The 27,182-nt window shown below is 42.8% G+C and overlaps 1 protein-coding gene across 1 annotated transcript; it reads right to left on the bottom strand.

Annotated features, from left to right (window-relative positions):
* Positions 1 to 59: 59 nt before the first annotated feature.
* LOC122180375 (glycerol-3-phosphate acyltransferase 3) lies at positions 60 to 17,607 on the bottom strand. The gene is made up of 12 exons (XM_042871983.1): positions 17,441 to 17,607; positions 10,530 to 10,602; positions 6,371 to 6,641; positions 5,825 to 5,899; positions 5,253 to 5,342; positions 4,947 to 5,040; positions 4,433 to 4,548; positions 3,227 to 3,282; positions 2,707 to 2,792; positions 2,313 to 2,441; positions 1,711 to 1,790; positions 60 to 1,172 (listed from the first exon to the last, which is right to left on the bottom strand). Exons 1-12 carry the CDS (start codon positions 17,582 to 17,584, stop codon positions 1,046 to 1,048), a joined length of 1,341 nt encoding a protein of 446 aa, XP_042727917.1. The 5' UTR covers positions 17,585 to 17,607; the 3' UTR covers positions 60 to 1,045.
* Between the last annotated feature and the right edge of the window lie 9,575 nt (positions 17,608 to 27,182).

Genomic DNA, 27,182 nt, shown 5'->3' with positions numbered 1-27,182 from the left:
GGAAGTAAAACTGTTTTGCATAAATACCCATAGAAAAGAACATAAATGCCACACAACACTCATTAGAAATATAGAATTTATTAACTCTTTACATTAAGACAGCAACATATTGCAACTTCGAGTGTGCCACTTGTATCATAGATGACTTACAGATCCTCTGTACAGCTTACAGCTGTAGCTATTGCTAGCCCAGAAATGTTTAACTGAATTGGAGTGGCTCTTTAAATCTTTCAGTCATTAGCAGCAATTTTTGCAGAAGGGTAGTCCTGAAAATCCACTTCATGAAAATACATCTGTCAAAGCCTATGGTATCCAGCTGCATAATGAATCTTTATAGTTTGTAGTCCAAAGAAACCAACTTTGACAGCAGCAGTGGGCAGGGAGATTGAGGACTTGCCCCTTCCCTTCAGAAACAGTTTTCAATAAAGGCAATTCCATGTCATAAGGCCACCAAATTCCTCACTATCTTTGAACTGCACTTTTGACAAGGCAAACTCCTTTCCTATCCTTTGAGTTCTGCAGTCCTTACTCCCTTTTTCCCTTGCACATCCAGGTGCAAGCTAACAAAAGCAGTCAATATTACAGTTCTGATATCATCCTAAAACATTTAAGAAACCCACAACTAGAAAAGTCTGAGCAACAGAAAAAGAAAATTGTTTAAAGCTTCCAAGAACCACAAACAAGAATTATCTGCACAACCAGTGCCCTGACATTACTCAGTGTATTTCCCTTTATTCTTACAAGCTCAGAAGAAAGACAGCAGTTTTGTTTTGTTTTTTAACCCCTTTAGTCTTTTAACTCTTCGCATGTTCTGCAGGAGAATACAAGGACTTACAGTGCCTTATTGCACAAAAATTCAGAGGAACAAGGAAGTGAAAAGAGATAAGGAGACACTGCTGTTAGCAGGCTCTGCACCAGCCATACAGAGAATATGCATACGCAAAAGGGATTTTGTTGCTTTGTTTTTGTGTTAATTAAAAAAAAAAAGAAAAACACTATTCCTGCTAAGGCTGGTTGCACAATACTTGTTTTTAAGAACCACCTTTCAGTCTGACTCTGTTCCTGCAGACAGACTTCTTTGTGATCCATTTCTCACTAACATCTTGCTGTAGTTTTTCTGTTGTTCTTCCTTGAAACTATCTTTGACTTTTGCTCGTTTTAGACCTCCATCCCTGCAGAGAAAGAGCAAAGAGTAAGCCATCGTGTTTGCTGTTGAGTTTTTTTTTGTTTTAAATACGCTATCATCAAACTACACGTCACATCAACTGATGTGAGTCAACTCTAGTCTTAACATCCAACATCTCAGAGATTTTTCTGAACTTCTACACCCAGTTTTAATAGGTTTTTTTTCTTTGTTTCTCTAAACAGTACGTACCTTAAGCCTTAATGCACATGTTGTTCAACTGTAGAGCTCATTTATTAAAGCAGTCTGATCCAGTGCTGACAACCGGTTCCAACTAGGATACAAGTCTTTGCCCATCTGAGGGGCTATTTCCTATGGCCAGATGGCCTCATAGCTAAATCAGTTCACCCATTTTCTATAGATTTTTTTATTCATATACACGTATATGACTGTTACAATTACTCCCTTGTATTCTCCCAGGTAAAATGAAGTTAGATGCGTTTCTCAATCAAAAAACATTTAACAACTAACAGAAGCCTACAAGTTCAAGCAGTCCATACAGTCTTGCTAACGATGCAGTCACTTACCAGGGAAGTTCAGTCAGTCCCCCTTGGCGAGCAATGGCTGACCTTACTCGGTTGGCAAACTGAACAGCGTCTTCTCCATCCTTTGAGTGTTTTAAGTTGAATCAAAACAGAGAGAAGTAAATTCAACCTGACCTCCGTCACCATCATCTGCTCCATCATTAACTGTGTACCAAGTAATCCCACCCTCCTCATGCCAACATAACCTGAGGTTTCCATGAGATAAACATTTAGCTCATTTTTCTCCAGAATATTGAAGTTAAGGGAACTTGTGCTCCAAAAGCATGGATTAACAGAGAGGATAAGGTTTTAAGCTACAAATGTACCATTAACTGCAGCTTGCATTAGTAGCAACACTATCATATACAGCAGTATATTTACCACTATTCTTTGTATCTTTAGTACAGCAACGGTAGCATCAAGCTGCATTCTACATTCAGCAGAGATTCTCCCAGTATTTCAATACATCTGGAAAAGCTAAGTCTAATCATTTATTAAACTAACCACCAATAAAAGCACTGCATAAAACAGATTTGGAGACATGGAGTGGACAGGGGTTTTGGAGAAGAGTGCAAAGAGACACTTGCAAACAGTGATGATCTTACCTTTCTAACCATTGGTGGCATGTACCACACGTGGCAAACAATGGCCCAGCTGGTCATTATTCGCAGCAGGTAGCTGATAATGTTGTGTTTGCTGCTGTTCCAGAACGCATCTCCAAACTGAGGATCATACTGCAAGGGATCACAGGAAAAATAAAAATGAAAACACTCTTTCCCTCACAGATCACTACAGTTTGTCTTAAGCACAAGGTGGGTGCTTTCAGCCACAGGCCAGGCTCATTCCAGTCACTTGCAAGCCAGGAATCAACCACAGCAAGTGGCCAGTTGTCACTGCTACTGCGCTTTTCATTAGCAGCTCTGAGACAGCTTCCCATCACCCTGACAAAAACAGACCCCAAATCATTTTCAAGTTGAGCAGCCAGACACTTCCTCATACCTTGATTGCAACAGGATAGATTGTCCCTCCTATTTCAAAGCTGCCCTTCTTGAACATCATTACGGATGTATTGTTTATACAGGTGCCTGTCCAGAAGATAAAGTTAGTATTTCACAAAGCCTAGCACATTTCAGTAGCAACAGCAAGGAGGAGTAAAGGCAGGCCCTTATGGGGAAGTTAAGCACCTCTCCACACTCGCTTTTCTTCCTTTTCTTGTGATTGATTTGCTGAATAAAGCCACGGCGTGTGTGAGAGAAAAAAGTCAAGGCTAAGGTTAGATCAGTAGCACTGTGAATAAACATTCATGGGGCAAAATAAACTGTCTTCTCATTCTTTGGCCAGGACACCCAACAAGCAGGGCAGTATTGCATTGCCTTAGGGTAATTTTACATGAAAGATGAATAAAATAAGAAAGCTAACCCAGAGGTGAGAATTCATTTGGGCACCACAAATCACAAGAAAAGAACAGACATGAACGTATGCTCAACAGAGGGAAAAAAAGAACAGTTCAACTTCTTACCTTCTGGGAAAATTAAGATTGGAAGCTTGTTCTTATCTGCCACATGTTCCCTGAGTCTGTGGAAGCAAAAGGTAAAGTTAAAACAGCTGTTCTTCCACATTTCTTTCCCCAGGCAGATGCATCAGATTACCAAACACACTGTAAGAAACCAAAACTGCTTAATGGACACAAATCTGTACTTTCCATTCTTTTGCAACAAATCTGAAACACTGTACAATGAGTCCTTCATTACCACATACAAATTGTTCCAATTAGTTTTACACTGAAGCAACGCTTTGCCTGTATGTTACTTTATAAATGGTTGTCAGGAAAGCCAAGCAACCTATGCCATTAGGTCATGCCAATTAACTCCAAACAAACTCAGTTTACAAGTGGCTTACAGCAGGAAAAAACCTGCCACACTTGTTGGAAGATCTTTTTCAGCCAGATACTTCCCCACACACTCCACCTCCACATCAGCAAGCAAAGACTATCATGTCTAACACCTCCCTTCTTGAATTAAGCCTAGACAGATCCTGTTATAGAAAGTCCACTTTATATGCAGAATTCAAGTCAATTTAATTTAGATATAGATATTGGGACTTTAACAGCAAAGTAGCTGTTAGGATGATAATTTCCCAGATCTGATATTCTGTGGTTGTCCCTTGCAGTTCAGATCTTACTAGAACCTTTGTATCTGAACCGTTTCATTCTTTCAAGCACTTCTCTGTGACTCAATAGCCATTCATTTTGACCACTGTACCAAAGCCCACTCAAACAAGCACTTTCAGGTCATTCTGAATAAACCTGATCAGTGGGCACCATCTCTTCAACCCACTACAAGAACAACACTCTGTTTCATGCCAGCTTACAGTAAGTTGCAATAACAGTTTACTAGCGTCCCTATGATTGGGGTTTATAATCAGCAGTGCCCATGTGGAATAAAGGCAACTGCACATGCCAAAAGATGACACTTCTGCAAATCAACCTTTTGAACTTTCAGGATCTTCAGGTCGTACAATTTCCCCATTTCCCACTGCAACCTCACTGCCTGTTTGCACTTCTGTCTTTCCACAAGCATGTCTCCTGATATGGGTCTCTTCAAAGCTTACTTCATAAATTGGGATCTTCAATTGTAGAATGACTGTTCAGAGGTGTTCTTTCAATCACTAGAACGTACCAGAGTCACACGAGTAGCACAATTTCCCATTCCAGCTCACACCTCACCTTTTTGTCACTAGATGGCGGTCTTTAATTTCCGAGCGCTCAAACCAAACATGAGGACAGGCCTTCACGGTGGCTCTTTGAATAACTCCCATCAATCCACCATGAACCTGGCCAACCTGCAGGCCCAGTGAAACACATCAGCAAACAAGACCTTCAGAAAAGAATAGTTTTCTCTCCTGCATCCCAGCAGATTAGGTCATACTGTAAATCACATCTCAGGATTGAGTAGTGTGCACAGAAGTTATTAAAGCACATTCACTTGAAAGGATCTACAAGCATGCAAGAAAGCCTCTGAAGTATTTCAAACAGAGCCTGAATTGACATTCCCAGAGCAATTTCATCAACGTGAAACTTGAAGTCAGACTTCACCATACTTTATGTTTTTCCCCAGTGACTCATGCTCAAGGTAACCTTATCCACCAATTTTGAAAGCTAAAAAAATACTGAACTCGTGAACCATTATGTCAATCTTTCCTTTTTCCATCTTTCCTCTCTGCCATCAGTCTCCTCATACCATTGCATAGCATCCATCGTTGGTCAGAATGATCGCATCTATCGGTGATGTGTGGTTAGCAACGCAAATGCCTCCTTTCTGAGGTTTGTTCTCCCTGCAATTACACAATTAGTTGTTAGACTACTAGTGCACTCAGCACCACAACTCTGTAAAGCCATCAGTTAAATCATCACCTAGCATGACATAAACCTGTGGTTCAGGAACAAACTGCCCTCCCCTCCACACACCTCCCCCAGTTCCTAAAAGAATACTCATAAACAAAGGAACATAAACACAGTTCTACAGCCTTAACATTAGCTTGCTTACTTGTTATGGTAATGGATAGTTCCAGACAGAGCTCTCACAAGGATCCGGGAGCATGTGAGGTGCACCACTTCACTCAGATAGTTTTTCAGACTGAAAGAGAAGACACAGGCATCTGGGGCATGCTGGAAAGCAGCTAGACACATGGGATAAGTCCTTTACCCTACTCAACATAACATAGGGCTAAAAGATTTTCCTGGAACTGCGATGTAGGACTAATCTCAGGTCTACCACCCACTACTACACTATGCCAAGAGGCACATCATGTCCTTGGTCTCATTTACCTAAGCAAGACACTTGTACTGGGATTTAAAAAACAGTCTTTTTTTTTTTTTTTTTTCTTTTAGCACTCTAGGTGAGTATTTCTCATGGCAGCAAGAAGGGCCCCATCAAAGCACTAGCCTCAGTGCCAAACATGGCAAGCAGCCACCCTCAGCAAGGCAGCATTTTTGTGGGTAGAGCAGACTATCAGTAGTCCACAACATGTAAAGCCTGTCCAGTCTCAATCTTCAGTACTTTGGACTGATGCAAGGCTACGTAATTGGCAGTTTGATCCTCACACAGACAGCACTCACCTGCTGTTTGGAAACTGTCCTATCACTGTTGTCCCCACAATCATTGAGGTAATCCCAATGGCAGCGAGAGTAAAGCTACAGAGAAACAGACATAAAAGCCAAGTAAATTCAATTTATATCAGTATCACATTGCAACAGAAAAGGAACTCCAGTGTTCAATTATCCTGCAGATCCTTTGCACAGTCAGTTAATTCCCTGATACACAATGCTCAAAACCAAACTAGCTAAGGCAGCAGCATCAGATGCCCTGACGCATGTAGTGTGCAAGTTTGACTCTGATATTTAGAGGACTGCACAGTTTACATTCACATTTTCAATATAAGCAACTTAGGGAAAGCATTCCACGAAGAGATGATCAATAGACCTCACGTACTGTCCTCAATGCACAAGATAAATGCTCTGAATGGCTTCTTAGCAACTCAGAGGAGAGTTTAAGCCGCTTGATCTTCTGTATATGCCAATTTTGACTTAGTCTGAAAAAAAACGGGGAGGAGCACATTTATGTGATCCCTGAGCAACAAAAACCCTCTGCAGCCGCAAGCTTACCGGAGTGGCAGAAGGAAGCAGTACCGCACTATAACCCCAATGACCCACACAACAGTAAGCCTCAGGCTGACATAGTGGAAGTTGACGTTAGTCCTTGTGAGGAGATTCCAGGAGACCAGCTCTTCAGAGGAAAACCTCTGAGTGACTTCATCTTCCACAATGGCCTCAAACCCTTTTCTGCAGAAATAGAATATGTCGGAGAATTGGAACTCCATTCGATGTAGACCCGCAATTTCTTTCTCCATAGGAGTTTCATTTCTTTCAATGATACCTTAAGGAAGAAAAGGGTAACCATATGAAGAAGCAAATCTGTAAATTAAACAGTCACCCTCCAGAACTCTGCTTTGGTTTAGGATACAAATCTACTGTCAGAGCTGGACTTTTTTTTTTTTTTAAAGCTCACTGTTTGATAAGCATTCACTTGCTATATGAGCTTTAAAGACAAGTCATGTAAGCTAAATATAAAGATCAAGTAGCTGCTTTCTGGTCTGGCTCATGTAATTGATGATTGAAGAAATCCAGAATAGCATTTAACCAGAACAACCATCCCCTCAGACACTCAACTGCATGACAGAGGTCCAAGTTCAGGTAACCACTTTGTCAGATGCCCTCTGATGAACTGCGTATCTGCTGTGTCTCAAGGTTGAGACACACGGGGAAGGAGGAAGCATCCAGCTGTTTCAAATTACAAAAGCCTTTCTCACAAGTACACACCCTGCAGGGCTTAACTTCCCCTGAATTCCCAAAAAAGCCTTGCCATCCAGAGATACATTACATACAATAGTCACATTACAACTGATGTGGGAATTCTTTGTACTGCACCGTATCACACATACGTGTGAACACAAGGAGCTCCAAGAAATGCCTCAGAAGCCTCCAATGTAAATACCGAAAAGAGCACCCAAGAAAGACATCACACTGCAAACTCCTAGCACCTTCAGCTCTGAATTTTGCAGCCACAGCTTGCTATTTCATCAAGAACAGCACATTTTCCTATTGCTAGCCTATAAACATAAGGAAATAAATATGGCACACCCAAACATGCACATTTCCCTCAGAATCTGAATTATACAAAGCACCACATTCAGCAGCACGGATTACTTCTGTGTAGTGTTCTAAGCACAGATTGGAGCTTTATTTCGCATCTCATTCCTTCTTTTTCAGGCACTCCCTTAGAAGTGTCAGGGGGCCCGACCTCCACACTGCAGGCCAGACAGCCCAGCCTCTTGCTCCACCCAGCTGCTGGGGTGGAAGAGAAGTCACAGCCAACAAGTGGGCCAGTGAGACTCCAGCATCCAGCGCACCAGCAACATCCCATGCACTGCTTCCCAGAACCCAGAAAGCTCAGCCAAGCAGCTGCCTTCCCAGCTCGGGCTTCTCAGCTCAAACTGCCATGAGCACTGACACAAGGCTCAAGTTGAACACACTGCTGGCACACCACAGCTGTAACCTTTCCTCACCAGCTGCACAGTCATCGTCACACCCCTGTGCACAGGCTGCCTTTGGGACAAGGTATTACAAGCAGGACCTGAAGGTATTAGGATCACAACTAAGCACATGCTACTTAAGTGATACACTTAGCCCTCTGGTTATCAGAAGATAGTATTTAACAGCCTTTAATCCCTTGGCCGTAGGCAGAGCTCAGATTGCCAGAGGTAGCTGAAAGACAGCTTTATGTAGGAGTACAGCAAAGATCTTTCTCAACAACACACCATAGCTACGGCATTACTCAGCATGGCAACACGAGCCCTGAGCTTCTCAGTTCTCACACACTGGTTAGCTAGCTAATTATGCAAGCCTCAAACTTCTCACTATCTGCTTCTTACATTACTTGCATATGTGACATCCACTAGAAGACATAAGTGACTTTAACAGTGCTTCACTGTTTTCATACCCGTCAACTTGAAGAGGAGTGCTTTTTGACCAGCCTGCACTTACACTGACAGCTCAGAGCTGGCTCCCCAGCTGCTCTGAGACCCAGATCTAGCCTCTAAATACCTGCTCAGCCAAGAGCTCAAATACTGGGACCAGCACAGAAGCACACTGCCCTTTAAACATTAAACACAAGGAAACAGTCCCAGATGATTCCTCACGTAGCAAGAACCAGCTAACATGTTTCTTGGGACTACTCTTCACATACATGGGAGCTGACTGCTATTTTTGCTAACAGGTATGAAATACACAGGATTTTGGTACTGGAGAGAAAGGCAGTGCCTGCTCAGTCACCTTCTCACATTTACATCAAGAGACCAGGTGAGATTAGTATTTAAGGTATTTGAGTAAGCACATTGCTCCTCTGCAATGAAAAAAACTAGTCCTTGTATGTGCAACATTTCCTTTTTTCCTGACCCATCTCCCACTGAGCACTGGGTTGTTAGGACAGACAGGAGAGGTACTGCACATTCCTCTCGTGTCAGCCAGCACTGAACACACACATGCATACACACGTGCAGACCACCACCTTTACCCCATTTTAATCAGCTACGCAACAATTCATTATCAGCAGAAATTTCTCCTCCCTCAGTAAATATTGCATAATGCAACCAGGCCTCTGCCTCCTCGCATTCTGACACCTCAGCAAATGCCAATACAGGATTGATAGACCTTCACCCATCCCGGTCACCAAGTAGTCTCATCCACATACAGGAACCTAATCATAAGTCAGTCCCTACAAGAGTAGTGCAGAGAAAGCAGTTTGGTGTGAGAGCACAGATATCCTCCATGCTTCCCACACCTTCTCAAAGAAGTAGATCAGAACAACATACACTATTTAAGTCTTCTCTCTCTAAAGCTTTTCTCTCTTTTCTAGGAAAAAAAAAACCTATGTGCCTCCACAATCAAACTTACAGGAAGGACAGTGCTCTCTCTGACTCTGCAATTAGAGCAGCACAGTCACATCCTCCACACTCTCAGTGACCCAAGGTATGATGGGACTCATCACCCTTAAATGAAGGATGAGTCTCACTCCCTGTATCACTGACTCCGTGGAGCATAAGGTAGCTGATGAAACACAAGGGAAACCACTACCTCCCTTTTTGTCCCCCCAAACAATCTTCAAAACACATGACACAGAAAAAATAAGTTTTTCTCCAGCCATGACAAAAATTGTTAGAAGACCAATTTTGACATGCATTAAGAACTGCTGTGCAGTACCTCCAGTTTACTGTTACAGCTGCCAACTGGTAGCTGAGTCTGCTACCATCAAAGCCTGTTTCAGACCTGCCATAAAGACAGCACAATAACCAGTGTTTCCAGTATTGGTAAGGATGCTCCTTTGCAGATGAAACGCAATTAATCAGCTCTGCAGCTCAATCCCCATTATTGTATCACAGTCACATCAGCTAACTGGTAGAATCAGATAATAATTCACTTGTATGCTAAAGGGCAAACTCCTGCTTCCAGCTCTGCTGCCAAACAAAGAGAGAGACAGAGAAAACACTGACACTAAAGCAGTCAAGTAAACAGAGCAAATCCATGGTGACACAAAGGCAGTTGGTACCAGGACCAGAGCTACACTCACTGCATACACAGTTCCCAGATCCTCTTGTGGCCAACAGTGACCCAGCACAAGCTACCATGATACATGCACTGTATGTGATAAGAAACAGTTGTTTTTTTAAACACCACCACATTATTTCAAACTTGGGCTAAAGAAAGAAATATGAAGCAACTATTCAGCCGTCTTAACAAAAGAGAGCAGCAAGAAGCTTACCTGTGAATTAACTAACTCAAGGGACCAACTCTTAACACCAGCACACTAAGAGAAAAAGTATAACAGCACACATATCCATAGACCTCCAATAGCACAGAGCTTGTGGAACACAGTCCACTATGTGGTCAGATCTACTAAGATATTACTAAATGCACCCTGATGCTCCCAAGATAAGAGAGCTGGCAAACAGCTTTGCAGGCTGTAATCTGACTGCTGCTTTCAAGACAAAAGCACGTTCATATTGCAACTCATGTTTCTCCTCTGCAGGAACAGTGAACATGCCAGTAGTATTGCAAAATAATTAGACATACAGTAAGTAGACGGCCATCCCACTCCTCTATTATTTCTCTTTCTTGAGCTCACACATACTTTCTCATTTGAAAAGGGCTCGGTCTGCCTACTCCAGCATGTTAGTCTTAACAATATGATCTTACTCCAAGTTCTTACCATTAGCAGCAGGAATCTTCAGCATCTGTGGTTGTGGCTTTTTGACACCTTTTTCAATCCGTATAGTGGCCCACTGTTGAAAAGAAAGAACACATTACTTTTCCAATGTAGTAATCACTTAAGAAATAAGTGTCCTGCAAAACAACACTGTAATTTTCAGTCTCTTCACCAGATAATAATCACTGGTATTCCTAAAACCATACATATATTACCCCTCTGAAGGAGCACTGTTGAATATGTCTAATAACAAAAACCATGCGGGTACAGTCAGCACTTTCTGACTCTGCTTGCCAGTCTTCAGAGAAGCAACACAGAGCCTGTCATTTCAGGCACAGAGCCACCACAAGCCTTTGTCACTGGGCAGCTCCTGGAGCTGAGCAGCACAACATCCCTGATGAGCACATAGCACAGTGCAACTCATTCTACCAATGCTATTTCACTACAAAAAGATCAAACTATAAAAATAAGGTCCTCAGTGGATTAACTCCAACTGAGGCCTGAACAAGCCAGTTCACCAGGGCTAATTGTTTTTTTACTATACAGTTTGGGGAAAGGAGACTGAAAGATGGGAGGAAGCAACCCTTGCTCCCCTGGCCACAGGGAGCACACTGAAGCTTCTCAGCACCTCCACCTGCCCACAAACATGAGGTAGAACCTCCCTGGCATCATGAAACATCTTCTCACTCACAGCTCTGGCGAGGCTGTAGCTAGTTTACATTATTCTTGGGCTTTCTTGACCTTCAGCTCTGTCAGTTCTGCGCAGCACCATGCAACAGCCCTTCTGCCTACTTCAGGTTTTATTTTTATCAGGTTGACCACGGCAAGCCCTTGGCTGCCCTGGAGCTTGCCCATCATCCTGGAGCAGACCTTCTGCCCTGGGTCCACTCCTCCACACAGCTACTTTGCCATCAGATAGAAAGTCCAGCTGAAGAGGACTGGCTTAACAGCTCACTCTGAAGGGGGTAACTGTTTTAGTTCCTTCCCCCTGAGACCTTACCTTATTCATAGAAAAGTTATTACGGTAAGTGCTTTCAAAAAAACACTGATCTAGCAGCTTCTATGGAAAAATATGGATCTTCTGCTGTTCAGACCTTCGCAGCTCCAGCAGCAAAGCCATGTTGGTTCACAGCACAGAAACAGGCTGTGTTAAGCTACGCAGAAAGGACTCGAAGCAAGGTGGGACAGATGGAAGTCACAGGACATCGTTTGGGTGATGTGTTTGATTCAGCCCAAAGCTAAACCATGCTGTTTTCTTCTTTTCCATTCAACACAGCTGTGGGGCACTGGGGATTTAGGTCCATCCTGAAGGCATTACCTCCAGCACTTAAGCTCTCATGACCAGCACTGACAGAACTGCTTCCTATATCCCATCTCACTATATCAAGTCCTCCCCAAATAAGTCTTCAAAACCTTGTGCCAGCCCACTTTTGCTTTGCACAGCCAGGGAAAAGAGCTTCTCTGGAGCTCAGAAAAAATATGCAACTCTCTTCTGATTATTCTCATTACAGAAGTCCTGTGGTTACAAGCTCAGCTCACATCCAAAGAAAGTTTCAGCCCAACCAAGCACAAGGCAGCAACAACTTGAGGATGCAGGCTATTGAGACATAGTTGTGCAATACTCTGAAATTTGCAATATGCCAATATATAGCAATATCCTCTGACACTTTACTTAGCAAAGCAAGTAATGGACTTTTCCCCAAAGCACATAGAGACCACAGACTCACATAAGTCCACCAACCAACCTTCTACCACCTTCTCAGAATACATTTGTGTTTCCCACTCAGTCTAATAGTCCACTTCTTCATCTAACTTAGGCAAGCTGTAGTCCCCCAAAAGAGAGCTTGAAGGGCAAAGGAAAAGATCAGAGCGGACTGTTCTTTTTGCCCTTTGCTTTGCCAGCAGATGGGCACAGGGCCACAGCCCAGCACCATTACAGATGTTGCACAGAGCATTTCCAGGGACTGCTGCCTTGCACTCCATCAGGGGAGAGAGAGCTGAGGCAACTTCACTTCTACTGCCAGCTCTCCCAGGAGACTGAGGCACACTTCAGAAAGCCATCCAGCCACCACATTAGGCCATCTTCCCTTCTTGTTCCTTTCTCACACATGAGACTTTGGGCACTTATCAGGGCACAACTCTACCAGCTGCTACTGCAAACTAGTTTTAAATCCTATTAGCTCTTTCTCCCATGTCTGTCAAACTTCCAAAGACCAGGCACGTGCCAAGCAGCATGACTTGATTCTAACTCAAGTTTATTTAATGTAATCATGCCACTTATCCTTAGGCACTTGAAATAAATTGCTGGCTTTGACAGCATCTCTAACTTTGATCAAGTGAGAAGCTTGTTTATATCCAACTTGGAAAACAAAAAGCACCTCATGCAGCTATGTGAGTCATTTTCCTTCCTCCTTGCCAGCTGGTGATCTGCACCATCCATTGCGACTTCAGCTGCTTCCTACCCTAATGCTCAGCTTCACACCACAAAGAGCTTTCACTACGTAATCTGATTCATCTTACAGAGAGGAAAATACCGTGTCTGCGTACTGGAGATCAAAAAGCATCCTGAAAGTCAAGTACAGGCTCAGTTTTCTTAAGCAGATGACCAAAAAGCCACGTGGCAGGTTTCATGGATGTACTGCAGTAACACTGACATGAGTGCAGGTGCTGAGCAGGCAGCCTGAGGCACCAGGTGCAGACCTAAGCCTTTCTCCAGGGACACCAGAGCAGATTTTGGGAAGAAGCATAAAACACCAGATTCTTCAACACTAAAAGTAAGTTGTGCATCCTGTGCTACTCATTGAACTAGTATGTAAAGCTAGAAATCAGCAGTGACAAAGCATGCAAACACCACAGATCCAACTCGGTAATGTTGCTATTTGCGCTGCTCAGAGCTAAGTAGCTTTCATGCTTTAGTCACACACACACGTCTGAAGATACCATGCTACATCTCGCCAGATAAGAATAGCCTACCAACCTTCCCTTGAGAACATCCCCACTTCATCCTGATAGGAAAGGTTTTTAAGTTTCCAACCCCTGAAAAACTCCCCCATGCACCAACAGCCTATATAAGATAGTTAAGAGACCAATACGGGTTATGCAGTACTCAAGAAAGGTCCAATTAGACTTCAGATGCAAAATAATAATAATAATAAAATAAAATTGCAAAGGATTTTCAAAGCCAACACATTTACAAGGATACTATGTGCAAAGTCAAATGCAACACATGGTTTCACGAAAGCAAACAGAAAAGACCATTTGTGAGAATCGATCAAGTCAGTTCAGAATACAATGTGCATTTCCCCTATTACCCTAGTAAATTGAGCTTTTCTTGTTTATCATCTTGAAATATCATCTCTGATTTAGGAGCCGTATTCACTGATTATTGAAAAGAGAGATTACCAAACTACTGAAGCAGACTGAAATCTTAAATCATAACGGTGTTGGAATCACTGCTGATTTATTTAACGAGGCTGGCAGGTCCTGCTCAGCACAAAAGCTGCCATGCTAGTTTAGGTGATCACTCCTTCCTGGAGACCTTCCAAACCTCAAGAGCAACAGAGATTTCAGAGCACCTCCCACGCAATGGGAGGCAGGGAAATCTGTGTAAATGAAAACAGCAATGCAAGAAAAGGAGCAATCATTTCAGAGAGGGGTGAAAAGTTCTCTGGTTATCCATGTTATCTTTTCCTCACCCTCATGAGATGTCTTTGCCATTGCCTCCAAACAGGACAACTTGCTCTAGCTTTACAAGGAAAGAAGAAGGGGGATATACAACAGAAATGCTAAGCTGCTAATGCCAGCTCCATGCATTATAACTTGAAGGCAAGACGTGGCTACAGCTGCTGCTCTTTGTGAACAGCATTTACTAATCAACAGCATCAGAAACACTGGTGCTCATTTGCAGTGAAGTTGGGAACATTTCAGGTCAGTGTTGTTGACCAGAAAGATGTTGAATTAATTATTGATGCAACCCCGGCGGAGGGTAACCCCAGCTCTAGCAACCTGACTTGCATACAAGCAGTCTTATTATTAAATCTGTTGAAACCACCCATAAGAACCTGCACAGGACCGGGGCAGCTGAGGAACTTAATTAACACAGCCAAGGAATTTAAGATTATGTAGTAGATGTGCTAAAACACTTTTCCAAAAGCTTTTTCTGGCCTGTCAGCATGAGTGCATCATCCCCATCAGACTTATCTTCAAGAGCTGCTTTCCATTAACTTCTGCCCCTTCAGAGCCATCCTCTCAACTCGGAGTTCTCCACCCAACAACTCACAAACAACACCAACTACAGAGATACAAGGACCTTCAACAACGCTGTTAGACACCACTAATCAGCAAAGCTTGATTAAAGAAGTCAACGAATTCAACATGAATCAGCAGAAATCCCACAGTGATTCACAGATTTACAGGCTATGTATTTCCCCTTTTCTTTCCTCACCCTTACACTTAGCACCACATGCCATAGCTCCTAATCCCAAATGGCTTAGCGAGCAAAGCTGATGCCTGGAGAATGGGGGAAGGAACACATCCCATCCCACGCGGCAAGGACCTACTGTTTGATCAGTGGCACAAAGACATCCCTGTTGCCCCAAGGTATATTCTCAACATTAGGTCTTTTCAGGTTGTACAAGTGATCTCTAAAGCAAGCACCTTCACTTCATAGGTGCTAAATACTGTTACACCCTTCTCAGTGAAAGCGCATTCCCTGCCTGGCAGCATTATAAGTTATTAGAAATGGCTTCTGTTACAAGGGGCCACAGTTACATAATGTTAACACACCTACTACTCCAAGTATCTGCTGTGTATTATCACACTCTAGGAGAAAAAAAAGCAAGCCAAAAAATGCTTTCTCTGCTAGTCAAAAGCCCCAGAGATGGAAAACTTTGATGGAGGGGAGTATATGATTGAGACCAGGAAAGAAAGATGCACAAAATTAAAAATTGGAAGCAACCTGGGAGTGTTTAAAACCAACGAAGAGAGCTGTCTCACTGGGACAGATCACAGGAGGCAGTCTCTCTCGTTTCAACAATAAAAAAGATTTCTGTGGTGAGTGATTCCACAAGCATCAACACAGCAGGGCAGCATCAGCCTAAAGTATTCTTCATAGAAGTCAGCAGCTGCCAGACAAGCTTTTGTAGCAATTACCCAACATTTGAACTACACACACATGCTAACACTGTGCCAGAGATTGTTCTTATCACACTGGAAGGGAAGCCACAGGCAGAAGAAGTTTCCTCTCAATTTGGAAGAGCAGGTTAGAAGCAAGTTAATATTCTGGAAAGAATACAGCAGGGGAAGAAGATTTTCTGATAACAAGTAGGCAACCAGCACTACTCCAATATAAGAATAGCTTGTCATGGTCCTCCTCTATTTTCACCTTCTCATATAGAGAAACAAATACATGTTTATGTACCTTGTATAAAGCTGGTCATCCCTAGTACAATACTCTGGGTTCAGTCAATGCAGCCCAACAGAAGTACATCCTCAACACTGCTGTCTGTACATGCTTAGAATAATGTTCCTTGCTAAGACAGCTCAGCATGGCAAAAAGGTCATTGTGCACCAACTGATCTCCCTTGTCAGTATTATCAGCACACCAGAGCACAAGAACACTTTTGTTCTTTAAAGGAGCTTTTACTCTCCCTTTCCCTGGGCCATGCCTGAAGCATGGGAAATAAGCATCGCCCCTTCTGAATCAAGTGTAAACAGTTCTACTTCTACAAGCAGACAAAAATACTATCTCAAGCCCAGCACCCTTCTCATCTTGCTCCATACCACAGCCTCACGTTTGTCTGCCACATTACACACCAGTGGGGATTAACAGACACACTGCACACTTCAGACTCTCCTTTTACTTGGTACCCAGACTCCAGTGCCCAAGATGGTGTAGCTGGCCCACTGTAACAAATTAGCTCGAATAACGCACATACATTACCTGACAGTACAAGCTATGCAGAAATTCAGTACCACAATCACCCTGCCCTTCCAGGGAGCCAAGAGAGGACCACACACCAAAGCAGAGCCAAAGTAGAGTAACCCAATAAACAGCAATAGTTCCTTCAATCCAGCCCAAAGAGACAACAGATACTGTAGATGTGCAAATTGTTCTACAGGCCCAAGATCCCACCATTATCCTGGCAAAGATGAGGGGCTGGCTGGGAGATCCGAGGCTGGAAGTGAAAAGGAAGCTGTCAAGAGAGCCACTGCAAGGAGTCTCACTTGTCCGAGACTGCAGCATCCTATGACTCAACACAGCCACTACTCAGCAGGAAGCCCACAGACTGAATTCAACAGCCAAGGAAGTTCCAGGCAGCACAGCTGCACAAGGCCAACAGCTCCATATTCACCACATTCCTCTGCTAACGTTATTTCTGTCACAGAGAAGTCAGATGTGACAATATCTATCTCCCGGGGCTCCTGTAGGCACTACCTGGAACTGGCTCTGTGACAAGCTGCTAAGCAAGGTCTATCTGTGAGCCAAGGGGACATTTCTCAACGACAGGCCAGCTGTGAGATGTTCTCCACATGCACACATTCTGTAGGAGAGAACGATCCACGCCTCAAGTTCACCTTGTTTCCTCTAAGCAGGACGAGTCTGTCTGCTCAGGAAACGAAGCAGAGCCCAACACGGCCGGCTCCTCACCTCAGAACCCTTCGCCAGCTTAGGAACGGCTACTCCGCACCTTCCACCAGAACAAATCTGTCTCAGGCCCCCCAGAAAGCACTTGAAGCACGCTCACTCGCACCAAAAGCCTTAAAACGTACCCACGGCAGACACACCCGAGAGCTATCGCTGAAGAACGGGACGAACCGAGGCGGCACTGCCACAGGCCGTACCCAGCCCGCCGTGGCGGCCCCGCGCCCCCCGCCCGCGCACCGCGGCCGTGAAGGACGCGCGGGCCGCCTACCTCCAGCGTCTTCACCAGCACCCACATGTAGGCCTCGGAGATGCCCAGCGAGACACCCAGCGCCGAGGGCAGCACGATGAGGGCAAGCACCAGCGAGAGCCACGCCGTGCCCAGCGACACCGCCAGCGAGCCCAGCTCCTCCATGGCGGCGAGCGAGCGCCCGCCGGCACCTCCGGCACCGCCACAGTCCCCGCGAGCGCGGGCGCCGCCGCCCTAAGGCCCTGCGGCCCGCCCCGCGGCCCGCCCATCTCGCTGCCGCCTCGGCGCGGTGTGCTGGAAAGGTGCGGGACGAGCCGGGCGTTCTGTGTTATTTAGGCACTTTGTCTGCAGGGGGCGCGCGGCGAGGGAACGCGCGAGAGCGTTGCTTCCGTGGCGGTCGGAGGCGAGAGGGCGTGGGGTCACAGGATCACGGGGGTCAGAAGGGACTGCTGGAGGTTCCCAGCCCAACCCCCCGCTGGAGCACATCTCTGCAGCGGGTCGCACAGGAAAGGGCCAGGCGGGTTCTGAGTATCTCCACAGACGGAGATTCCATGACCGCAGTGTTCAGTGCTCTCTTACCCTCTTTCATCTGGGGAGGACTTGTCCTCTTTGGGTTCAGTGGGCATTCTCTTGTCCAAAGCCCCTTGTGTCTACAGAGGGCTCACTGATCTCCATCCCCAGTTTGATAACTTGTTTGGGCTGATCTGCCTGTTTCACGGAGCTGTTGCTGCGGCCAGAGCTTGCCATTTATTGGAACTCATCTGCTCCTTTTTCTGAATCTTTTTCCTCCATTTCATCCCTGTTGTTACACATCCCCATGTAGCATCCAACAATTTGTCAATAGATCTGGCATCCCTTTCTTCTGCTTTTGCAATTTCTTTCTAATATCTGAATTTGATTGTCTCACAAACAACGTGACAAAGGTGAATGCATGAGATTCTTTTTCAAGATCCGGATCTGCCCGTTTCCTAGCTGTTTAGCATAACCTTTCACAAAATGCAGACAGAGTTTCATCTTTGCCTTGCACCACCTGGCACAGTTTTGGTATTACAGTCTTTACTCCAAATAGAATTAACCTTTGATATTCAGTTATTAAACACCTCTGTGCTTGATTGTTAAGGTCCCATCCAAGGCTGACGGCTGGAAAATGTTTATCTGAACTTCCTGCTTGGTATCTTGAGGTTGAATTTTCTCAGCTTTACCTTTAGCTTTAGCTAAGGCTGTTCTCTGTTCCTCATAAGAGGATGAAATGCCCAAAATTACCTGCAGATCCTGCCAATTGGGATCATGATTCTCAATTATAGTTTCTAACAATTTTCCCATGTTTTCTGGGTCTTCTCTCTATTCTCCTGCCATTTCCTTCCAAATCTTTAAGTCCTGTGTAGAGAAGGGGACTTTGAGGAATACAGAAGTGCCTTCCATTCCAACCACTTGCCTTAAGGGAGCTTGTATTACATCACCCCCTCCTCCTCTGCAAGTTATCCTTGCTATTGTACTGAAATGATCAATCTCTCCTTCACTGTCTATTTGACTGCTCACATCCTCCCCCCTGCCTCATTTATACTTTTGGAGGCCACAAACAATTCCACATCCTCTTCCTCCTTTGATATCTCCTTAAATTTCTGACACTCTTTACCAATACTGCACCTGAAGAACATTGCTTTGGCAATTTTACTCTATGCCATTCCAGTGTTGAAACATTTGCATCCTTTATCAACAGTCTGCATTCCTTATGACTTTTATAATCATTCCTCAATGTGAAAAATATATCCATATATGATACCACATCCCATTTTCTGGCCCTTCTATCAAAATCATTAGTTGTAAAATAGTATTATCACTAATAGTTCATTCCTTGATCTTCTGAAGTATGCACTGGCCACCATCAATTACACACATTAGTAATTTTTCTCACGAAACAGATATCCTCCAAACATTCCCCAGTGTCCCAAAATGTAACCCAGTGCCAATGCCTCAGGTATTCCTTCTACCAAGTCACAGGGACCTCCCTTTATTATTTTCAACAAATAGTATTCCAAAACTGAGCTCTTCACAATAATTTCTTAAACAATATAAAAGAAGTGTAAAAACAAAATGAAGTTGTCATACTTCTGCCATCACTGTAGTAATGTGTGAAGACTATACACAGAAGTAATTTCCTGCAACTGAAATACCTTAAAATACCTTTTTACAATGTCTCTGGGACAAGCATTAGCCAATTATTCACCACTTCCTGAGAAGCAAAAGAGGAATCCCTGGAAAATAACATTGTTGTTCCCATTTTGCATTGATTGTTTCTTTGTTCCAAGGAAACAGAGAAGGTATATCCTGAACTAGATGTATTTCTGCTGTCATGCAACATTCCTCTTCTAACGTTGGCAATTATCTGAGCATCAGCTATCAAAATAAATCGAAAAAAAATAATGATTATCCTAAGAATACATATGTTCTTTCCCATACCTGTATCACCTGGAACCAGACAAGTTGCTTGTGCTCAAAGCCAGAAAGCAGCTTGGATCAGAAACAACCGGGTGCTATTTCATAATACATACCTGCTAGTGCTACATTTAAAATTTGCATTCTCTTTTTTTTTTTTTACCATCAGGAAGCCAAACAAGGCCTTTATTCTTTATTCATGAATTTTCATTGCAGATGCAAATGGAGAAGGCCAAGGGAGGTGGTTTGTTTGTTTATTCAGGGACCTGAAATCTCTCTTCTAAGGACAGATGGAGAAAAGCAGCTCTTCAGGTCAATAATACAGACACACTCGTGCAACGTGAGGGTTTCTTTTACTAGCTGACAGAACCGTGAAAATTGAAAATAATGGATGATTTTGATCGAGCCTGTGCACTTATTAGCCAATGTTCCAGTAAAACAAAAAGGCTGAACTCAGTATAGTGTATGTCTAATTTGGTACCACACCAAATTCCAGTGTTAGAGGGCTGAGATCCATCCATGTCCCTGAAACATCAGAGGAAAATTCTGGAGGCCTCTTCTAACATTCTTTATGAGGAATTAAAGTGCCACTTTCCTACTTTAACAGGATGGCTGTTTTACCTACCCCTGTTCTGGATGGCATTGGATGTAGCCAGACACCTGCAGACTCCATGAACAAGCAGTAGGGAATGAACAGCTTCCACTATTTGTTTCTTACAGCATGGGAAGATCACTATTTTGATTCCTGCTGTCACATAAGCATAATGGGGGAAAAAATGCTGCTGAAAAAAAAATACTAATGGGCACCAGTTTCAGGTGCCCAAACCGAGGCAAGACTGAACGAGTAAACAGAACCTACTGCATCCAGGTTTCCCTATACGTTGAATGAATATTTCACAATGATATTAACATTAAACTGCAGAAAAAAATCAATTTTCACAGTGAGCTGCTCAAAGAACCTTTTTCTCTGCCTGGGAGAGCGTGGAAGAAATGTGTCTGGTGATCTGACATCCTCCTCTTAGTGACAAAGCTGCCAACTCCTGGAGTGAACATGTTCAAGTGCTTTCTTTCAATTTATCTTGCATTCCCATCAAAGGACAGCTAGCTGCTTCCTGCAAAAACTACTGACTTACTTAAAGCAGAAATAAATTACCGTCCTTGCCAAGTGGCCTTTGCCTTGTAAAAAAAAAAAAAAAAAAAATACAGCTGTTATAAACCACTGATCATTTATCTACTGATAAATTAGTTTAAAATTAATTCCATCATTTCATTTTGTCTGCTCTGTACCCCATGAGAACACACAGTTCTACTGCCCCACTCCAAGCAGTGAGCCTGCTTTCTTCTTTCAGGCAGTGGGACCCTACTTTAACATGGGTATGGCAGCATCGTTCCATCAGTGCCTCAGAGAGTGGCACTCATGTTAATGATTTTCCATGGCTTCATTTTCTGAAGGCCTATTTTATGTGCAAAGACTACATACTTTCTAATGTAACATCATCCAGGAGAAAGTGCAAACCACGAGAAAGAAAAATCCTGTGAAGATATATCAGCATTGTTAAACTCAGAAGAAAACTTTTTTGTATACCCTCATACTTTGACTTATTTCATGAAGTGTAATACATGCAAAGAAGTGCAGGAGTTGAAATTAAATGCTCCAAATTTATCTAAACCAGATGCTCCAAATGAATCCAAAAACTGCAGAGCCTTTTAATTTTTTTGGCTGCACTTACTTTATCCAACTTGATTACCAGTCCCTGTAGAGTTTGTCTCTGTGAAGTGCAACTGCAAATTGGTTTCCAGGATCAGGGAAATGCTATTGAAGTGTCTGGACAGCATCATTTCCATCAGCACTGCTAAGTTATTGTACTTACTATTGGCTGCTGGTGGGTCAGATCTAGTAAGAAGTATCTTTTTGTTTGTCTCCTGTCACTAGAACTGGCAGCTTCAGAATATCAAGCTGTAACTTTCTGTATTCGATTGGAAATAAATATGGTACTTATCCATACTGCCTTCTATCTCCTACCACTCTGCTATTCTGCAATGGCAGGTAGCCATTAAATCACTTGGGAATTCTGCTCTCTTTCATTTGTCTTATGACTGCAGGCAGGTCACACTTTCTTTCCACCACTTTATTTGCTATAACTCACTGTAAAAATTGATATGCTGTATACACAAAGGAGTCAGATAGTTTCAGCTTCAGTTTGTATCCTGGAACCTACTGGAATTTTATCCTGTGCCATGCTGCTGTGCTAATCCTTGTTGCACATAAACTACAGATAAGCTTTAGAGGCAGCCTTGCTTTTACATAGCTTTTATGCCTAGCAGCCCATATTCACGAGCTGCAGCGAATTGTGTGCAGGCTCCAGGAAGGATCGAGGTGCAGCAGCACTGTGCACTTCATCAGCTCAGCACTGAGGTATATCCCACCTCAATCAATTTAAATTCCATAAATCAGAGATTATGGTTGCTAGGAGTTCAGTGATACAGTTACAATTATAAACCTTTAAAAATCCTAAATCTAGCTTTTTGTTACAAAGTATGGGTAAATGTGGGTACCCCAAAATAGTGTTAACAGAAGCTAGCAGAAACAAAGCTGATTCTTGCTGAAATAGCCAGTGTGGAATGGATTGCAGTAAAGACAACTGCAGCCAAAGAAAAGCACCCATTTCTGCCCAGGACTGACAGTCAAGTGACTTTTCCCAGAAGCAAGTACTTCAACCAGCCCAGCCTTTTTCCTCACAATCATTGCAAGGTAGGCCCAAGGCCACACTCTTCTCTTTTTTCCACTTGTGGAGCTCTATTTTGAGAAAATTGTTACATCATCCTTGGCACAAACATCTCCTATCCCAGCTGCACCTGTCACAGGGCTCCAGAGCCAAACTCCTGTCTTACCACAATTCCCAGTCTAGTAAGTGACACTAAGTTAAACTCAGACCCACTTCAAAAAAACCAGAAATATTTTTCAGCTTCTCTGTGCAAAGGTTAACAGCCCCACTGTTTACAGCACAGGTCACAAAAAAGGGGTATGTAGGCAGTTCAGCTGCTCGCCCATAGATGGCACAGACTCTCTTTGGCTGCCCTTCGGCATTCCACCTGGCTCTCTTTCCAGAACGCCTGGGCTTCACATAGCTCCTCTATTACTTAGCTGTCAGCTTTGCACGTGTGTCTCACTCAACCAACAGTGCCTATGCTGAGGTAGAACCTGAATCTTTAACTCCAGCTTTAAAAAAAAAATAAAATGGAGAGATTTTCCTCCTGTTTGCAGTGATGACATGAATAAACGATGGGCAGACTTCCACAGGTGCTCAGCATTCAGCATTTTTTCATCTCAATACACACAAAGCATTGAGGTTGGAGCATTTATCCTCACATGTATGATTTCATCTCGTGGGATATTACAGCTGAAACTGTTTGTACTGAAATCATTTTTAGTACCTCTCTAGCAAGCAATATGTATTTTTCAGCGGAGATGTCTTGGTGCTTGTTCCTGCACTTCATGCAACAAAAACACCTAGGCACGTACTTAAAGCTTAGCTCTTCATCGGTAAAAAAGAATCAGAAGGCAACTGAGCATGGGTTTTCCTTCTGTGACTCGATCAGGATCTGTGCTTAGCTGACAAGTGCTGAGCTCATGTTACCAGTGTGTTAACATGGGAGGAATTTTGTGGGTGTTGGTGTGGTTCTATGCATCAAGCATGGGAGGAGATGCTCGCAGCACCTGGAGAGAGTGAAAATGCTAAAAAAAAAAGACAAGCCAGCAGAGAGAAGAGAATCTGCAGTACGAACCAAAGGAACACACTGTGAGGACGGCACCTCCCACCACTGGCCACCATGACCTGAGGCCTGGCAGCCTGCCTTTTTTTCAAATGCATGTATGTATGCACACATAGCTCCAAGAACTTTGCTATCTCTTGCTATCTCAGGGCCTAATGAAGTAAAATTACAACTTGAAATTCTACTGTTCTTCTCTATTCGTAATAGTACTGTAAGGAAGGACAAAACGTGCTGCTATTCAGTCAATTAACTTCCCCTTTCATCTTTTTTACTTAAGTGCTATTACTGCTCATGCTTCCAGATGACACAGGAATACGGGTCTGTGCCTTCCTGCCGCATGAAAGATGCGTGCAGTGCTGCCGCCTCCTGGTCCCAGAGCGAGAGCAGCTAGTCCCAGGTGGGTGAAAGAGCAGCTGGATAGAAGTCAGCTTCAGCTTAAATCAAACATTTCATAAAGGCACTGTGGATGTTTTGGATAACTTTAATGAATGTATGATATGTATATCATATATATGTGTATGTATGTATGTATATATATAGTTTTCTAATCAATCGTAGGTTCATTTTATTCCAATTTCATGGAATAAAATGAAAAAAGCTGACAAACTGAGTGGTTATTTGAAACAGAATACACAGTTTTATCAGATACGTGTGCATACTTAAATCTCTTGTAAAGTTATACACTTATGGGTAAAGGAGACTGACTTCAGCCATATATGATGCACATTTAAAATACATGTTATATAATCGATAGGCAATATTTAATGTGTAGATTAATAGCTAGTATTTAAAACAGACTAATGAATGCTTGTGATGTTCTTAAAGAATGTTGTTTAACAGCTGCCTATATGATGTTAAAAAGTGGTATTTAGTAACCATTCCTATATTTTAAGAAATGACCTTTCTAAATTTTGTTTGTAAAAAAACCTGATATACATGCATATAGTATTTTCCTCTCTATTATTCCATTTAATATCTACTGGTACGTAAAGTGTTCTGCCACATGCGTCTTCCTTACAGCCAAATACAAATGCCAAGGGATATCAATTGATGTCAATAATCCTCAATTGCACACAAATCATGACTACTGATTAGTAAAGCAATTATCATATTAAAAGAGTTCAACAGGGCTCAACATACTGTAAAATTAGAAATCAGTCAATAGCACGGCCATTATATAGAACAGCATTGATTGGATGTACTGAATGCTAGCCTTGATGACAATTGATCAGAACGAACCCTTCTCACAAAGGAGTCTGGTACACTAATTGAGAAGCCATCATTAAATAGAATAGATAATCAAGAAGGAGAAGGGGGGGAGGAGAAATGGATACAAAGCTAAGAGAAACAATAGAGAGAAACAATAAAAAGAAAAGAGCCAAGAACATCTCTGTCCCTGTACTAGTTCCTGAGAGTACTTCTCCAAAAGCAGATGATCCTAAGAAACCCCCACAGGTCATATCTATAATCTGTTTCAAAGCTGGGGAATGTGTTTGAAATCACACAAACAAACGAGTTTTTCCACCACAAGCATTTCCAAAAGCAAATCACCCTTAGAGTATAAAACTCAGAGGTTCTGTCTGCAATGCATCTGTGACCTAACTTCACTGGTCTACTTGAAATCAGGCCTCAAATCACACAGCCCTGGAAAGCTGCACAGGCTGCCCTGCTGTTTTCACTACTGCTCCAAGAAATGGGTGGCAGAAACAAGACCAGAACATCTTCTGTATTACAGTGCCTTCAGCATTACATTGAATTTCTAAGTACAAATGAAACAAACCTCTCTGCATTATAATGAAATGTTAAGAAGGATGCACAGAAAAGAGTCTTTTAGTGCCAACTAGATGGCACTATTCACATTACTTTTAATGCACATTTCTTATAATACTTAGAGAGAGTCCCTGAAAACAGATGCAAAAGGGACTTGATCAGGTAGTTAGGAAAGAGAGAGGATCAGCAGGTCAGCTGAAGTCAGAGAGAAGAGCACTGCAGATGTTCCTAAGGATAATGCAGCTGCAGAAGAGACATTCGGACAATAGAGGATTAAGAACTCTGTAGTCACAGCAGTCATTCTTCACATGCAAAAGCATTAAAGGATGATGAGTGGTTTTACCAAACTCTGACTAAATTCTCAGAGCCCAAAAGGTCATGAAGTTACTTATCACTATGTCTTCTAATCATCTGTAATGCTTCTCTTGATATAAGTAAGATTTCTCATGTCTGAGCTAGGCATTATCTTAATAAACAGCAGGGCATTTAGGCATCCCTTACACAGTGTTGCCAAACATTATAGAAAACAAAGTCACACCTCAAGACTTCTGGTCCCCTCTGATCTTTGATAACATAAATGTTCTTGGAGAGCCAGGGAATTTAGAGAAGCTGTCTAAAAAACTGGTAAATTAGGGCAATGACAGTCAATTACACATAACCTCACTGGAAAGTTAAAAAGCTTCAAGTTACTTTACACTATTAGCAGAGCAGCACAATATACTTTAAACATGAGAAGTGATTATATCCAAATAACTCTTCTTACTCCAGAGGTTAAAACCCAGAAATAAGAACCAGGCCCTAAAGTCATTTCGTTCTGCACCTATAATGCAAACGTAAAGACGGTTTACTCTTTTACCACAAGTTCTACTCCCCCCCCAAGGAAGATGTAGGCAGTAGTAACACAAGCATCTTAAAAGTTGCTTTCAAGTGACTTCTTTACAAGCTCCAGTGTTGGAAGCATACCTGAGGAAGGACATTTTTTGAGTGCTTGATCCACTGGAAAAAAAAAAAAAGAAAAAAAAAATTACATAAGAAATAAGTTGCAGTTTCCCAACTTCCCACTCAGAAGTTATCATGAGAACATGATCTTTTTACTGCCATCACATCCTCCTCCTGGAGGAGGAGGACATGGTTGTTTTCCAAAAGATCATAGCCAAGCAACTCCTCCATAATGCTAGCGCTCTGAGTGCAGTAAACAATTATGGTTAAAAGTGTCTGCCAAAGGCCACTGCTGACAACTGCAAGTGGAATACAGAACATGCATAGAATATCGAGGGAAAGGAGAGGGAGAGATGGAGGGTAGGTTAAAAAGCAACTATAAAAACAAGAAACAATTCTTCTAAGCTTGGTAAGAAAGTAGTCTCCATTTGAAGTCAGGCTAGCATTCACACCTCAGCTATCATTGAGAAGTTGTTGGGTTCAATGTTTGCTTTAAATGTCACTGTCTGCATAAAAAAGTACCTCTTTGACAAAGTGTTTAGCTTTTTCTTGTCAAGATAGTCAAAAGATGGCAGAGAAAACAGACAGAAAGACACACACACACACCCTGTGCCTACTCCTTCCACAGCTGAACAAGTGATGTGTGATACTTGCAGTTTCAAACATGCAAGATGAGTTATAACTGTAACAAGGATCACATATCCAACAGCTCTTCTCCTTTCAGTGAGCTGGGGAAGCATTGCATGACAGGTAGAGAGGGACATCATCTCCTATTGTCTTCTAAAAACATTTTCAAACGAGAAAATTTGTGTTACAACAATTCTGATCTCACCATCTCTTTCCT

The sequence above is a fragment of the Lagopus leucura genome, unplaced genomic scaffold (genome assembly GCF_019238085.1).
Source record: "Lagopus leucura isolate 7727_CA_CO unplaced genomic scaffold, USGS_WTPT01 Super-Scaffold_100004, whole genome shotgun sequence".
NCBI lineage: Eukaryota > Metazoa > Chordata > Aves > Galliformes > Phasianidae > Lagopus > Lagopus leucura.
The sequence above is the reverse complement of the archived record's forward strand: the minus strand, read 5'-3'. Positions and strand labels throughout refer to the sequence as shown.